We start from the raw sequence: 15,169 nt of genomic DNA on the forward strand, positions 1-15,169 counted from the left end.
GATTGTGAACCTTCCACAAAAGGGCGCGTTGTTGACGAGTAGCGTCTCCGGACCCGTTTGTTCCGAACGCCTCACCGAGATGTAGGGTTAGGTGGCGGCACGCAAATTTGCCGCCGCTGTGTCTCAACTCTTGTTGTTTTTTTTGTTTTGTTTTTTTTAAACAGCCAAATAATAACAATAATGATAATAAATAAAACATATCGGGGGGATGAACACCCATTGGTGGCCGCCGTTAGCCGGCTAATTTAATGCGCGTAGCTCGTAGCTCTGAGAACGCTGAGAAAATGTCAACTGAGAGCGCGCTAACCTTTCACGTGGCATCCAAGGATGGGAGCCGATTTGCCTGACAATGCCAATATTTATAAACATCCCCTGGCGAAGGGCACGCACTCGTCTTGTAGTGCCACTCTGGGGAGAGAGAACGCTGAAAGGGCTGCCCGCGGCTTCTGCAGTCTGTTTGGCTGACAACGAGCCTCATTGATTAAAACAACACTTCCATCCACCCTCCACTCTTAAGGTTACGTGGTCAAGTGCGTTTGTGTTTTGACTGGCTGTTCTCCTCGAAGAGCTCTCATAGTGATTTAACGCCTTCCTGTCAACTTGGACATTGGAAGGGATTTCGGCTGATCGGCTGTTCCCGTGGAAACGTAAAGATTAGCTTCTTAAAAATGCCCCCCTGCTTCTCCCTCAAGGAGAGCTATGCTTAAACATGTTAAATTTCACCCTCTCACAGTTTCCTGCAATTATAGTTATTTTTAAATGGATAAAAATGTAATTTAATTTGTTTAAAATAATCACATTGTAAATACATGTATGTAGCATCTATCGGATCCTGCTGACCGCCCCACCCCCCCAACCCCCTTCACCCCAAGTTCAGTGAATTCTGATTCTTTGGCCATCACATTGATATGGTAAATGGATGCTCTATGTCCGATTTCTCAGTTGAAAGGTTACAATTTGTTTCTTTGGCATTTTGACCTTAGCCTTGCATATCAGCACTTGTACAGTAAATATTACAAAGGTAAGAATTGACACTCAGTAGCTGTGGTCTGCCTGCATTTTTCAGCCTCATAATCTCCTCTGTCGAGGCCTGTAATTTTACACTGTAGTGCATATTCTCTACATTCTATGAATGTAGTTAACCACAAGTCGTTTTACAAATCAAAGGCTTTTCAAACTTTCAGGTCCTGTTTGAATGTTTCTTGTTCAGAGGTTCTTTTCCAGTCCCCCCTCACCCCCCTAATCAGTTCAATATAATTGTTATGTTATGTTACCAGGTTTTAAGAAGATAGAATAAAAATTTTTTTTTAAACTTTTAATGCTAGCTGCTAGGTCGCTATAGTAATTGTGTTGCAACGTTATATCTGTAACTGAGATTATTATAGATTTAATCTTGCAAATTTGCTTTTTGAGCTCTGTTGCCTCATGTAATTTCCAAATGATGAATCTGCCATGTTACCTTGAACATTTTGTATGTTATGACTGTATCCTTTGCATTAGGAGCCAGGTGTACATTTTGTTTCCTTGCCAAGACTGGGTATAGAATCCTCATTGTTGAACTGCTTTTATCATGCTAAAAAAATAAAAAAGACAATCACAAAGTCAATGTTTTTATTGTTACTCTTTTAAAATATTTTTTTCTTCTTCCTGTTCTGTTTTTAATAACAGACCCATAACGTATGGCCTGCTCTGATTGGCTGATTGCAGGCTGTTGAAAGACGGTTCAATATGAACAAAGTCTCTTGATTTATTCCCACTGCGACGGACTGTATCGCATCTTTCAACGTTTGTCTTTTTCCCCCCCCTTATTAGACAGGGGGGAGAAAAATGAGCGCTAAAGGTACATCTTCACAGAAAACAAAGGCCGTCTTACAATTTGGGGCAGAAGAGAAAGAAAGGTGTTTTTAGCGGCCAAACGTAAGCCACGGTAATTATTAGGGTTGTCAGCTCAGCTGGCGTGAAGCAGGTGGCTCGCCTTGACGCACGGACAAATTGTAAAAGCGGCAGCAACATGTCCCGTAATTACCCATCATACACCGTGTTGTTTTTTCCTATCGCCCTGTGAATGGGAAAAGAAAAGTCTGTCTTCCGGCTGTAGTTTCTCCTGTGTGCAGGTGAACGGCATTCTCCTGTGTTTTGTTGTGACCTCTCTGGTTTTAGAAGGGTTCAAATCCATGGGGTTTTATTGTGTTCCTAAACGCTTTGTTAAAAAACTGCTTTTGTAGGCTATTTTTTTTTTTGTGTGTGTGTGTGTGTCTTAAGTTGAGGTGTGGTCCAGATGCAATTATGCATTGAATCTTGACAGCACTGACTTGTTGAAATAATTAACCTGCAGCATTTTGCAAATTCTTTCACGATCCAAATCCACAGTTTGCTTCTTTTTTTTTTTTTTTTTTAGGGGAGGGTCAGCTGAAAATCACAGCCTCTCTCTCATAGCAGAGAGCCAAGAGTCGAGACTCTGAAGGTTTTTTGTTTTTGTTTTCCAGGGACGTTGACTTCTGGTAGCTTGCTAATTCTGATCTTTCCGAGGCATTATACAATCATAACGCAGACCACCCACAATGAAACAGTGAACAGTGTTTGTCTGCATATTGGTTTTTCATTCACTATGGAGGGAAAAAAACAAAACACCTGTCGTCGTAGCTTAGACAGAGGAAGTGACAGGAAGTGAGTCTGATTTACGCTATAAAAAACAAAATGGAAATGTATGATAATCATAACTAATGACCCTCTTTTGTGCTGTTGTCAGTTAATGCTGAGATGAGCAGAAACGGAGAGCTGGGATAAGGACTGGAATCAGGATAATACACTACAGCTTTAGAGGGGATTTTAAAAGAGCCAAACTTGTCATCACATGACAAAAACAGATTAATAATTGTCATGCCAGTCTACTACTGAACCTGGTTTTCTTTTGGGCTGAAGCTAACAGTCACTCTCCTGTATCTTACCATCTGTTTTATTTTTGAAATAATAAGGTGGTTTTGTAGTTATTTATTGTTGCCAAATCTGACTCGGCTCCCCCTAGTGGGCAGGGCTAAGTTCGCATGTGGAGCAGGAGTGGTTTGAGTGGGCAGTGATGAATGTTGATTCCAATTAAATAGCTTTTGAGGTTTTCCGTTTTTCCCCCCACAATGTTTTCTGAAGTATTTGGCCAGCTTCAAGAATATCCTGGTACTCCTTTTTTTGCACAGATGTTCTCCAAATGTAAATATTTGATTCCCAGTCAGTTGTGTGATTTTTCTGTGCCAAGTTTAAGAACTGATATTAGCAGAAGGGTTTTTAGTTGTGATGTTCCATGGTCAATGAAGCTGGAGAATCTGATATCGCTGTTGGACTTCATAAACATTAAAAGTACTCATTTCAGGAATATCTGTCACTGTATTTACATTATCTATGTGTTGGCATAAATTGTACATTTATAATTGTTTTATATATATTGTGGCTTGATGTATTACAACCATCATGACAGGACTTATTTCCAAGAAAAAAAAAGTCTCTGGAGACATTCAGGTTGTATAATGGTTAAGAAATCGAGAAGTTGAGAAATGAACTGATGACCTCGGGTGTCTTCATCCGTGTGATTTCAGCACTGGATATGGAGAGTGCCTATTGGATGAACCCACCGCCAGGACCTATGACCTCCCGACCCAGCTACCAGGCCAGCTTTACAACGCCAACCGACAGTGCGAGCTCATGTTTGGACCCGGGTCCCAGGTCTGCCCGTACATGGTGAGGCATGTCTCCGCCCCTCCCTACACGACCAATCAGGAAGCTTTGGCTAGGCTCTCGCTTCGAGCAATTACGGTGATTCGGTTTCTCTGATCTGGTGAGTGCACATCAGTGAATCACCAGAATCACCACACCTTCTGACCACATTCTCATCTCCTGACTGCCTGGCTGACTGCGCCCTTAATTGTGCCTGGTCATGTAGTAGAAGCAGGAGACCCTTTGGCGTTTTAAGTCCTGGCTTGATGCACTGCTAGACCTTTTTGAATTTGTAGATAAATGGCAAGCGTTAGATGGCCAGCGGTAAAAACTCTCTAGTTTGCTGGTACATGGCAAGCACTAGAAACTCTAGTTTGTTCGTAAATGGTGAGTGCAATAAACTACTTTGTAGGTAAATCGCCTATTCTCGTGTTCTTCTGTCCTTAATTTGGTTGTTCAGTTTGAATGTTTTAGAACATTAGGACAGTACCCTAGAATGTGTCTGAGTGAAGGCTAGAACACAGCCAATATCAAAAATACAGTTCACAAATTAAATGTCTGTTTCCATAGCAGCCAATTAAAAATGAGTTGGGTTGAGCGGCTCTCGTCTCTACTTTAGCTCTGAGTTCGACGTGTTGGGTCTTGGAAATTGTGGCAGTCGTCAGCAGACTTATTAAACTTGTCTATTCACGACAAGCAATGTTTCTTCTCAAAAGGTTCTAAAACTGGCCTTTTAAAGAGTTGGTTTTCTTTTTATTTTAGTTTTTTTTAAATATCTGAACCACCCTTTTGATCATCTCTAAGCAAACGTGTCAAGGCCGTGTCCGTTGGAAGTTGCCATGGTGTGTCTATTTTTGTGTGTGTGTGTTTTTGTGTTCTATATTGGCCCACAGTGTATATTGTAATGACTCCCCGCCCGTACGAAACCCTCTAAGAGCAGGCTGTTCCGAGGTAATTAATTTCGCCGTCGTGTTCGTGCGGCGGCGGAGTCGCGGACGGAAAGCCTCGGTGCTTTTTCTGTTTCCAACCGCGTCGGAGAAAGCGAGGGATGAAAGCGTGCCCTGCGGATGTGCGGGCTCGGATGTTTCCGGGCCTTTCTCTGACACGTTTCAACGTACAATCGTTCCTCTTTTTTTTGAGGTCGGGACGTTCAGAACTTCAGGGCAGCAGCTGAACGGCAGCTGCCAAGTTGGCAAAGAGAAGTCCGTCTGCGGACTTTCTGGGTTTTCGTTTTTGTGATTTATTTAGTTCAGTTGAGTTCAACTCCAGCAGGGGGGGGGGGGAGTTGTGGAGTTGTGCTAAGAGTGATCACCCCCACCCCCGCCCTGAAAAAAAACACCTGATTTTGGGGAGAAAAATGAAAAGCTGACATTTTTTCTCTTCTTTGTCTTCCTGACAGAAACAGTGCAAGCGCTTGTGGTGCACGAGCGCCGAGGGGGAACATAAAGGGTGTCGCACGCAACACATGCCCCTTGCTGACGGGACTGACTGCGGACATGGAATGGTAGGACACATTTAAACGTCACACACTCATGCTTACACACTCACTCTCTCACAGTATTTCATTTTTAAAATTAAAAAAATAAAAATTCTTAATAAAGCCTTCTTAAAGGTTATTCTATGGTCCGTGGCCTGCATTCTGACAGTTACTTCTAGAATTGTGATGCCGTTCAAAATATAGACTAAACTGCACTTTTGTGGATACAAGAAAAGAACTGACCGAAGCATACTTCTTACTACATAATCTGTGTGAGGAGAGCCTATTGTGTAGTGTGTGCGCTTGTTGTGGAGTTAAAAAATAAGTGATAAAATTGCGTAACATAATTGCTTGTAATTCTTGGCCATAACAAGATATAAACCTAAGGCTGTTGTTCTCTTTCATCCTACGCCCGTCTCTCAGTGTTGAGGGGTTTAGCTGAGGCGGTGTGTTGAGTTCTGCACTGGGGGAAACGGTCTTAGACAGAGAGAGAGAGAGAGAGGGAGATGCAGATTGGGGTTTGTAAGGGGATCCCCGCTCGCCCTTCACAGTCCAGTCACCTTGTTCTGAACCCGTGACCTCGAACCTCTTTAAAATGCGGGTGAGTGGGTCAGCGGTGAGAAGGTAATGGAGCTGAAGGCTGGGACTCGCAGTCTCTCACAAAGGCCCTGAGTATTCACACGCTTAACCCTCTCCTGCCCGCATCCTCGCTCTCCGTGTGTGTGTGTGTGTGTGTGTGTGTGTCTGTTTCAGTGCGCGCGCGTGTGTGTGTGTGTGTGTGTGTGTGTGTATGCGTGTCTTTTGCAGTGTGTGCAAGGGTGTGTGCATGCGTGTGTCTGTATGTGGAATTTTTAATGTGTGTGTGTGTGCGTCTGTGTGTGTGGTTGTGTATTTCAGCGTGTGCAAGCGTGTGTGTGCATGCGTGCGTGCATGCGTGCGTCTGTATTTGGAATTTTGGGTGTGTGTGTATGTGTTTGTTTTTCTGTTTGAATGCGAGATACTAGTTTGCGATCTTTTAACCTCTCCATCCTACCAGTGTTGCGTGTTTTCTGAAGGTTGAATTTCCACACATTTAATAATGAAGTGCAGACTGTGTGTAATGGATGAGTCCCTTTTGAACCTGTACAGGGACTCGCTCCAGGTTGTTTGACACCATTTTCAGTGTTTCAGTATGGCAGCCTTCCATTAATCGTGGGAGATTCCTCAAATCCTGAAGGCAAACTGTTTGTGTGGTCTTGCCTGCTGTGTTGCTATGACTACCTTCTGCCACTTGATGACAACCAGAGAAACAAGAAAATGTTCAGGTCACAGTTGCTTAAACAGCATTTTTCAGTGTTTAAACTTAGTGCTAAAGCACTGAGATTGGAAGATGAGGTCCACAGAACACAAAGTGATTTTTAAAAAAGTATGACGGTAATAGATTAACTGTGGAACATGGGTGGTCAAATACCTTGGCAAGACAAGAACCCTAAAATCATATTCATTATTAATCTCTAGCACCTACTGTACACAAAGCCGCCCCAAATCACGGCCTTCAAAAAGTAAAAAGTTTCAATGGGAATCTGCTATCCGAACCTTGTTATAGATTTTTAGACTAAAGCCGCGTAATCAGAAATCCCAAAGGTTGGGACTCTGCATCAGCTGTCTTATGAAAAACGCGTGACAGCAAAAAAATAAAATGGAGGAATGTCCGGTTGAAGTTGTCCTCAATCTCCTCGAGGGGCTGTGGTGGAGGGGGGTCCTCAGCCTGAGGAGTGTAGCGTTTCTCAAGTCAGCCGCTACTCTCTCTCAGCCGCGTCGTTCAAATGCACAAGGACGTTTTTTCCCCCCGCTATGTGCCACCTTTGTTTTTAGTGTAGAGTGCTTCATGTCATCTTGACACAGGTCTTTGATGTGGAGGAAGCTGATGGGGGATGGGGGGATGGGGGGGGGGGGGGCTGTTCACCTGCTTCAGCAGAGCTCTTTCATGTGGGTAGGCTACGAGAGCGGGTTGCTTTAATTGGGGATCTCTATAGCTTCTCAGGGGCTGTTTTTTTCCCCCCTTGGTTTTTGTTCATTATCCTGGACAGTGTGTGTGTGTGTTTGTGTGTGTGTGCTTGTGTGGGTATGTATGAGTGCGTGTGTGCGTGTGCTTGCATGTGTTTGTGTGTCTGTATGTATGCATGTGCACGCATACGTGTGTGTTTGTGTGTACTTCTGTGTGTGTATTGAGCATGTGTGTGTGTGGGGGTTCGTGTGTGTGCACCCGTGTGTGTGTTCGGAGCTGCGGTGGTTTCTAATTGATTTGGAGCTCTCCTTGGGGACTACACCATGAGTCGTGGGATGCCTGGTCCAGGCAGGCAGGCAGGCAGGTGACGGTTTTGGGACACACGGGGAGAAACGAGGACTGTTTTTCTTCTTTTTGGCTGATTAAAGCACTTCTGTGGGGCGGCTTTCCCCCCGAGCTAGCCCCCGTGAAGTGAGTTTTTGGGGGAAAACTGCAGCCAGCCATTGTTTTGGCTGCCCCCCCTGCCCCGTTTTCTAAGTGCCCTCCATGAATCTCTCATTAGCCTCGGCCCGCTGTGTAATTTCAGGCCATAAAAAGCTAACTTCATCTCTTGTAAATATTTGCCTCGATGTGCTCCATCAAAAAGGGGGGAAAAAAAAGTCCCTAAAGAATTCCTGAGTGGCTTTTAGACTTTTTTTTTGGTTCACTTTAGTCCCTCTCTCCTTCTCACCCCCTCCTCTCTCCCTCCCCTCTCCCTTCGGGGCATTTTTAGGAGTAGTCCTTAAGAACTCACTGAGCAAGAGACTGATCCTAGATCAGGCTGATTAGAGTATTGAACATACAACTACAAGCATCTTATTTTAGCAGTTTTAGGAGGAATTGTTAAAAAACGAATCAGAATCATTTGTGAACGTAATATATTATTGTGCTTTCCCCATAAATAACATGAGGGGGAAAATGAATCCCCTCCCCCCCACTCTGCATTGGTTGTATGGGGTTCTGAGTTCGGTGGGCCTCTATTGGTCAGGGTGTTGTCCTCTGTTAACCAGTCCCCACGCAGTGTGCTGCAGTTAGTAATCCTGTCACATGACCGGGTCGGTCTTCCTGTCATCTGGCCCAGTGGGCCGTGGGCTAACGAGGGCAGCCCATCGCTTGTTGTCTATAAATACCGCCGCTGCCCTCTTCCTCCTGCTCCTCCTCCTCCTCCTGCACCGCTCTTCAAAAGCTCTCTGATGGTTTGGGGAACGCCAAGCATGATGAATCTTGCCTCTTTCATCCCCCGGGCCTGCTATGGTCACCCCCCAGGAAAAAAAAAAAAAAAGGTCGCCTGTTTTGGCATTCGTTGGCTTGTGGGAAGACGTGTTTTCTAAGAGCGGGTATTGTCGGAGGCCTGCGTTGGTGGTAGGAAGTGTAGAGCGTTGCAAAATCTGAAATGGCCCATGTAGTGGAGCTGCAGAAGACCTGGGAAATGCAAAGTATATGTGCAGTATCTTTTGTTAAAAAATTAATTAATTAATTAAATGTTATCATTTTTAGCTTTTGAATTATTTATTTCAGCCAATTGAAATGAATGTAAAATTAATTTATATAGTTTTGTCATGTATTTATGTTTAATGCTCACTTTTATTAATTATTTATTTTATTTTTATTGGAGATTAGAGACGTAGAACTAAAAAAAAAAAACCATCACAAATGATTTGTAAAAAGAACTAAAGTAAGAAGTGCTTTGTTCAAAATAACCTGAAAAACAGTTGGGCGTTCATGGAAGCCTTGACTGCTGACGGTACACTGCTCTCTCTTGAAGTAAGGCCCCATACAGTGTCCAGAGCAGCCTCCGGAATGGTGTTCGGTTACCTCTAATTGGTCTGGTTTCAGCCAATTACAGACGGGAGTTTTGTGGAATTTCAAAAGACGATTTTCTTGCTGAAGGACATTCCGGTACTGGTGCCCCTGCTGTCTGTTTGGCTGTGGTTCGTTCCCGACCTGGTTTTCTCTCCTGGCCCCTCTGATACGTGGTTCATTTCAGGTCAGTTTGGTCCTGCAGTTGTCATTGGACGTAGCTCACCGCCAGACCTGTTTCCTCCCTGGCCTCTGGCTGTGCTTTATTTCAGGTGAGGTCGGTCCTGTGGTATTTTCAGACGTTTCTCACTTGCTCTCGGCCTCTGGTTCACGTCAGGTCGAGCTAGTCGTGCGATTTGATTGGCTGAGGGTCATTCCAGGCCTAGGTTTTCCCGTAGTTTGTTCACCTATAGATCGTAGCAGCCCCCCATGTTTGTGGCTCCGCTCTAGATGTCTGTCAAATTATGCAAAACTTATTGTACTCAGATTATTGATAGATTCTGATGAACTAATTCATTGCTGTTTTTGCATTCTGAAAGTGGCATTTTAGTCCGGTCCTATGTGAAGCTTTGACATACACTGCATGTCTTTTGCACATGGGTTTGCATGTGGTTTTCATTTTTATAATAATGCAGACTGGCTATAAGTCACTGGGGTTCCTTATCAAATATCTCTGGAGGAGGAAAAAAGACCAATAATCAGACCAGGGTCAGGTTGTTCATTTCAAATATTTTAACCCTTCAGACGCCAGCAAGTTCTGCGGATTACGGATCGTTATTTTCCGGTATTTGCTTATTTTTAAAATGATTATTGCATTTTACTTAATAACATGTTTTGATGAAAATTCCCAGTGATTGGCAATATTATTTTTTTCCCCAATTTTACTGGTTTTTACAGAGTAAAGTGTTTCAAAGCAAGATCAATCAATAGTGCTTATATCAGTGTGGGTTCATTCCAAGCTATATGTGCATTCAGGAAGTTGTGTTTTCAGCCCATGTTGACCAATAAGCCATGTAGAATAGGAAAGCTTTAGCCCTGTTGCACTATTTCAGCACTGCATTGCTCAGAGTTCATTGCTGGAAAATTGTCTGTTTATTTACAGATTAATTGCACAGTTCCAGTTATGATTGGCCCTCTCTGTTATGAGTAGGGCTGATACCTGAGTTGCTTGTTGTTGACTGGTCACTTTTGGACGCCGCGCGCTCGACGTGCTCGTTTCCATGGCAACGCGGCGGCGGCTGATGCAATGCCGAGCTGACGGGGCCTCTTCGCTGTTCCTGTCGAGCTTCAGGGCTGTCATTAGTGCGAAATTAACGGGTCACATTCTCAGCCGTTTCCCATCTCTGTGGTCAGGCCTTTACTCAAACACACGTTTAAATGAGAGGTTTGTTTTTTCTGTTTTTTTTTTTTTTTTCCTGTGCGTACATTTTCACCTCTTCAGTCTTCAGTGTTAAAAATATGCGTTTGGTGTTCTTGTGTGGAATTATCTAAGTATAGTTTAAGCTGCACGTGCTTGTATTTCAGAGTGTTAACAAATAGCATAATAGACGCAAAACATGTAAAATGGCAGGTTTGTTCCAGAAATCCTGATAACTTCCTGGCATGGTGTGTTCACAGTGCATTGCTGGTAAGGTAGATTAAATGTATTGCTGCGCTTGAAAGGTGCACTCATCCATACAATTTTAAACGCTTGACTCACAGTGTGTAGTTTGGCTTTAGTATTACTGTTGGAAATACCTCTCGTCGTCTTATACTTGTTCATAATGATGGCTTTATGGTTCTATGTTGGTGTAGTTAACCAGGATTAGTGCTTCTCCAATGTTGACATACTGTCTCTGGTTTAACAGTGTGGTTAGCCTCATATAACTGAAGTGGGTGCACTTAAGTTCCTTAGCATTATAAGCTGCTCTGGATGGTGCCGTGTTCAAAATGAATACAGTGTAAAGTAATGCAACGCTACGTTTAAGTACCTAGCTCAAGCGTACAACAGCTATGCTTAGTTTGGGATTTGAGTCTGCAACTCCGTGGTTATGAGTCACCATGATTACCGCGGCGATGTTCCCGCCACTGATGGTTCAAACGTTAGATCGAAACCAACGTCCCTGTGAGAGGAGATGTGAATTAAAAAGTCTTAATATATTGTTTTGGGGGAGGTTTTCTGTTGAATGAATTGAACTGAATTTGAACTATGAAAAAATTACCTCTACATCTGAAGAGGGATTCATTTCAGTGCAATGAAATAGGAATTTGGAAAAAAAATTGGTCTGAATATTCTATTGGGAGATACTCCCTAGGATTGAACAAACTGAATTTCATTTCATTTCCTGAATTGACAGAATTATAAATGGAGTTGAACCCCCCCCCCCCCCCCACCCCACCACCTCAGACCCCTGTAGAGTGGAGAGATATCCAAGCTGGCATGTATTTCCTGAGCAGAGGGGGATTGTGGGACGCGCATATTGGGGCCGGCTGTGTGGAGGAGAGAGAGAGATGAAAGGGCGGTCGGAGGATACCGGCGTGTTAAAATGAAAGGCTGAGAGGTATTTAAATCCACCCCTCTCTGCCCTCTCATTCCCCCTCCACCCCCCCCCCCCCCCCCCCCCCCAGGGCCCAGGGACACAGTCTCCCAATTACAGGCCGCCGTGTCCCTGAGCTTATCACTGCAGGTGTTGAGAACCTTATTTTTTTTATTTTTTTTTTGAGTGCGTCTTTATTTGCTGCCCATTTATGACTTAATTAATATATTTCAGTGTTGAGATGTCCCATATTAACTTGTAATAATGTACCTGTTTAAGCCATTTAAAGTGCAAAGGTTTGCCATGATATACTGTGTGTGTGTGTGTGTGTGTGTGTGTACAGATGCCTATGTGTGTTTGTTTGTTTGTGTGTGTTCACGTGCATGTGCGTGTGTATTTGTTTGTGTGTGTGAGTGGGTGGGTGGGTGGGTTTGAGGGTAGGTGTGTGTCTTTGTTTGTGTGTTATAAAACTAATCCAAAACACATGCTACCACAGCTGGGAGTCTTTTCTCTCTTGGCCTTTGAATGTCCCACTTCATTCGCAGTGACGGGCTGCTCCTTTCGAGGAAAAGCTGAATTTGAGCCTCAGACGTGGTCCCTGCTCCGCAAAACCTGTTTCAGCGCTGTGCTTCTGAGGACCAAAATCTGTGCTCTGCTATGAAAAGCCTACTTCAGTTCAGTACTTCTCAGGACTAAAACCTTTGCCCTGCACTGCAAAGCCTGTTTTAGCTCAGTGCTTCTGAGGACCAAAATATGCGCTCTGCTATGAAAAGCCTGTTTCTACTCAGTGCTTCCCAGGACTAAAATCTGTGCGTGTCAACGGGTAATGACCACTGTTCCATATGCATGCTCCACACACAAGGGACATAGTTTGATTGTGTATTTTTACTCATTCTTTTCTTTAACTTTAACTTTTGAGACCAAAACTAAGATGTTTAAGAGTGAAGAGTAGGGAGTGGGATGTGAGGTGTGTGTGTGTCTCTCTCTTTCTCTCTCTCTCTCTCTCTCTCTTAGAAGGGGATTGAAGCTCTTTGGCTCTGACTGACAGCAGGTCCCTTGTAGGGTGTTTTTTGGGGCCTGGTGGTGGTAGTGGTAGTGAGGAGGGAGGGGGAGGGGGGGGTTAGCATGCCGGTGGTCTTGTGCCTCCAGACTAGAACACGGTGTCCCGGACCACCGGTGTAGCGGCGTGGGGGTGACACCCCGCTCGCTAGCCCTGCAGAATGCCGTCCGCTAATCCCGCCAGGGGCCTGCTGCTTTTGGGGCATTGTCTCTGGGCTCCAGCCCCCGAACCCTCTCGGGGGGTCTGTAATCCATACAGGATGACAGCAAGTGTTCAGACCGAAAGAGGGGCAAGAATGTCTATACATGTTCCTTAATGAGGGTGGGGGGGGGGGGGGGAGGAAATCAAGGGGGACTTGCTGTGACAGGGTTTGGTGGTGGGTGGTGGGGGGTGGGGGGTGGGGGTGGGGGGGGTTTGGCGGTCAGTTCCATTTCAGTTCAGTTGGTGCAGGAAGTGAATTTCAATGGATTGATTAACTCATAAATTCAGTGCCCATGATGCTCTATGCATGAGGATTTTTTTGGTAAATTAATTGAATTTCAATTATGATTGACAGTTAGTGTGTGGTTGACCCGGTTTATTTACAGCTTCTTATAAAACCATGTCTGTCAAATCTGTTCAAAATTTATGATTTTAGTAATGTTAGATTTTGGTTTCATGTTAGCTTAGAGTTTTACCCTCAATCGCCTACTGTAGTAACTTTTATCAAGCGAGGTGGCACACGTGTTTTGGTAGATACTTTTTTATATTTCATTTGAATCATCTGAACTTAATTTAACCGTGTAGGTCAACTTGAGACCTCAACGCTCATTTGGAGTGGTAAACTAGGGAATTAAAAGCCGGTCAGGAGTAGAATAAGAGTAGAATAGCGTGTCCGTATTATTCACTCGAAAGTGTATATTTTGTTCATGATTTGGTTGCCATGGAGAAGATTGCAGTGTGGTGGGGAAACAGGAAGGAGTCGGTGTCTCAATAAAGGATGACGAAAGCAAGATAGCGGAGTGCAATCACCCAGGGCCTGCCTCTCGTCAGTATAAGAGGTCCTTTCGAGGGCTATCAACACCTGCTTGTCATTAATGATATCCCGTTTGACCCCTTCCTTTCATTAGCGTTGCGTCACACTCTGTGTGGTAACGGTTGCCGTGCGGTTGCTGGCGCTAGCGCTAGCCAGAACTCGGTCCGTGCGCTGCAGGTGTTCGCTCGCGGTCACGGTCAGCCTTCGGCACGCATTAATGCTCCGCCTCTGCACCGGCCAGACCGGAGCTCCAGACCCCCTCGGGGGGGGGGGGGGGGGGGGGGGCTTTGATTAATAACCCCTGTCTTTATTAATGTCATTATTTTTTTGTAAAAAAAAAAACCCCCAAGGTTCAGTCTCACGGTCAAGGCCCCGGCGTGGCACGGAGCCATCCTGCCCTTGAGCGGGCGCGGCTTAGCCCAAATTGCCTGGGTAAATATATCCAGCTGTTCAAATGGAAGGTTGCGCTGAAAGGTGAGCTGGCTAAGTGAGCTCGGATGAAGTGGTCTTTGTCGGCCTGGCGAGCGGTCTGATGGCGCGGTGATGTAATTGCTTCGAAAGTGTAGCTTTCGCAGTTTTTAATGTGCGTACGGGTCAGCTCGAGTCTTCTGGGCAGGAACAAATTTTGGTCGTTGCACCAACCTTGCGAGAGGGCGAGGCTGTTTTCTGTGTGCTCTGATCCAGCTCCCGAATGGGGGCAGTGGTTGTAGTGGGAGTGTGTTGTGGAACCGTGGTCAGGGTGCTGGAGACGGCGAGAAGCCTGCGGTCTTTTACAAAGGTATTTCCTGAAGGGTAGCCTCATGTGACCCATCAGGCCCCTGCAGTGAAATCTGCCTCAGTGTTCGTGTTGATCAGAGCGTTAATGTGTAGCGTCTTGAGCGGGGGTGCTCTGTAAATTAGCCTGAGTGTCTGTCTTGGCACAGACAAAAAGAAATCCAAGAAAGATTTCCAAAGTGCACTAATTCCTGGAAAAGAGTTGGAGCGCTCTTTAAGATGAAGGCAGAAAACTTACATTCTTGGTTTAATCGATGGAAAGACGAGAAACTGACGCTTTGACGTCACCTGACGTCTTCCTTTGAGACTCAGGGCGTATGGAGAAGTTTGTTCTCTGCCTTCATTTTAAAAGAGTTCTCCAACTCAACCTTTTCCAGGAATTAGTTCACTCTGGAAGTCTGTCTTGGATTCCTTCTTGTCTCAGCATTTTGCCATAGTTGTTGTGCTCCCCTCCTTCTCTTACTGTTTGCTGTATCGTGCAGGCACATATGTTTTGTGTGTCTTCGTGGGGTGCCTGTTTTTACATTTACATTTAAAAATGTTTTCCAGTATGCTCCAATCTGCGTCTGTCCTATTTATAATGAAGGGCCTACATCGCAATCCTCTACATTGTCTAGAGTAGGACCCTCTGTAAATCATCCTGTGTGTATTTGTTTTATCAGGGATTTGAAGTGTAGTATCTTGAGTGGGGCACTCTAAGTTGTCCTCAGTTCTTCAGTTAATGAGGAACGCTCAGCGTAGTGTCTTGAGCAGGGCTCTCTGTAATTTGTCCGGAGTACATATTTACAGAGTAGGA

General features: G+C 44.7%; 1 protein-coding gene across 2 annotated transcripts in view; it reads left to right on the forward strand.

The window, feature by feature from the left end:
* Window positions 1-15,169, forward strand: part of LOC118232304 (A disintegrin and metalloproteinase with thrombospondin motifs 20) — a 92,825-nt gene that overhangs the window by 29,299 nt on the left and 48,357 nt on the right. For both annotated transcript variants that reach the window (XM_035427190.1, XM_035427191.1), the window contains 2 exons: window positions 3,588-3,729; window positions 5,105-5,209. In XM_035427190.1, the coding sequence (XP_035283081.1) occupies window positions 3,588-3,729; window positions 5,105-5,209 (247 nt within the window). The remainder of the gene's footprint in view (window positions 1-3,587; window positions 3,730-5,104; window positions 5,210-15,169) is intronic.

Source organism: Anguilla anguilla, chromosome 7, assembly GCF_013347855.1.
Source record: "Anguilla anguilla isolate fAngAng1 chromosome 7, fAngAng1.pri, whole genome shotgun sequence".
Lineage (NCBI taxonomy): Eukaryota > Metazoa > Chordata > Actinopteri > Anguilliformes > Anguillidae > Anguilla > Anguilla anguilla.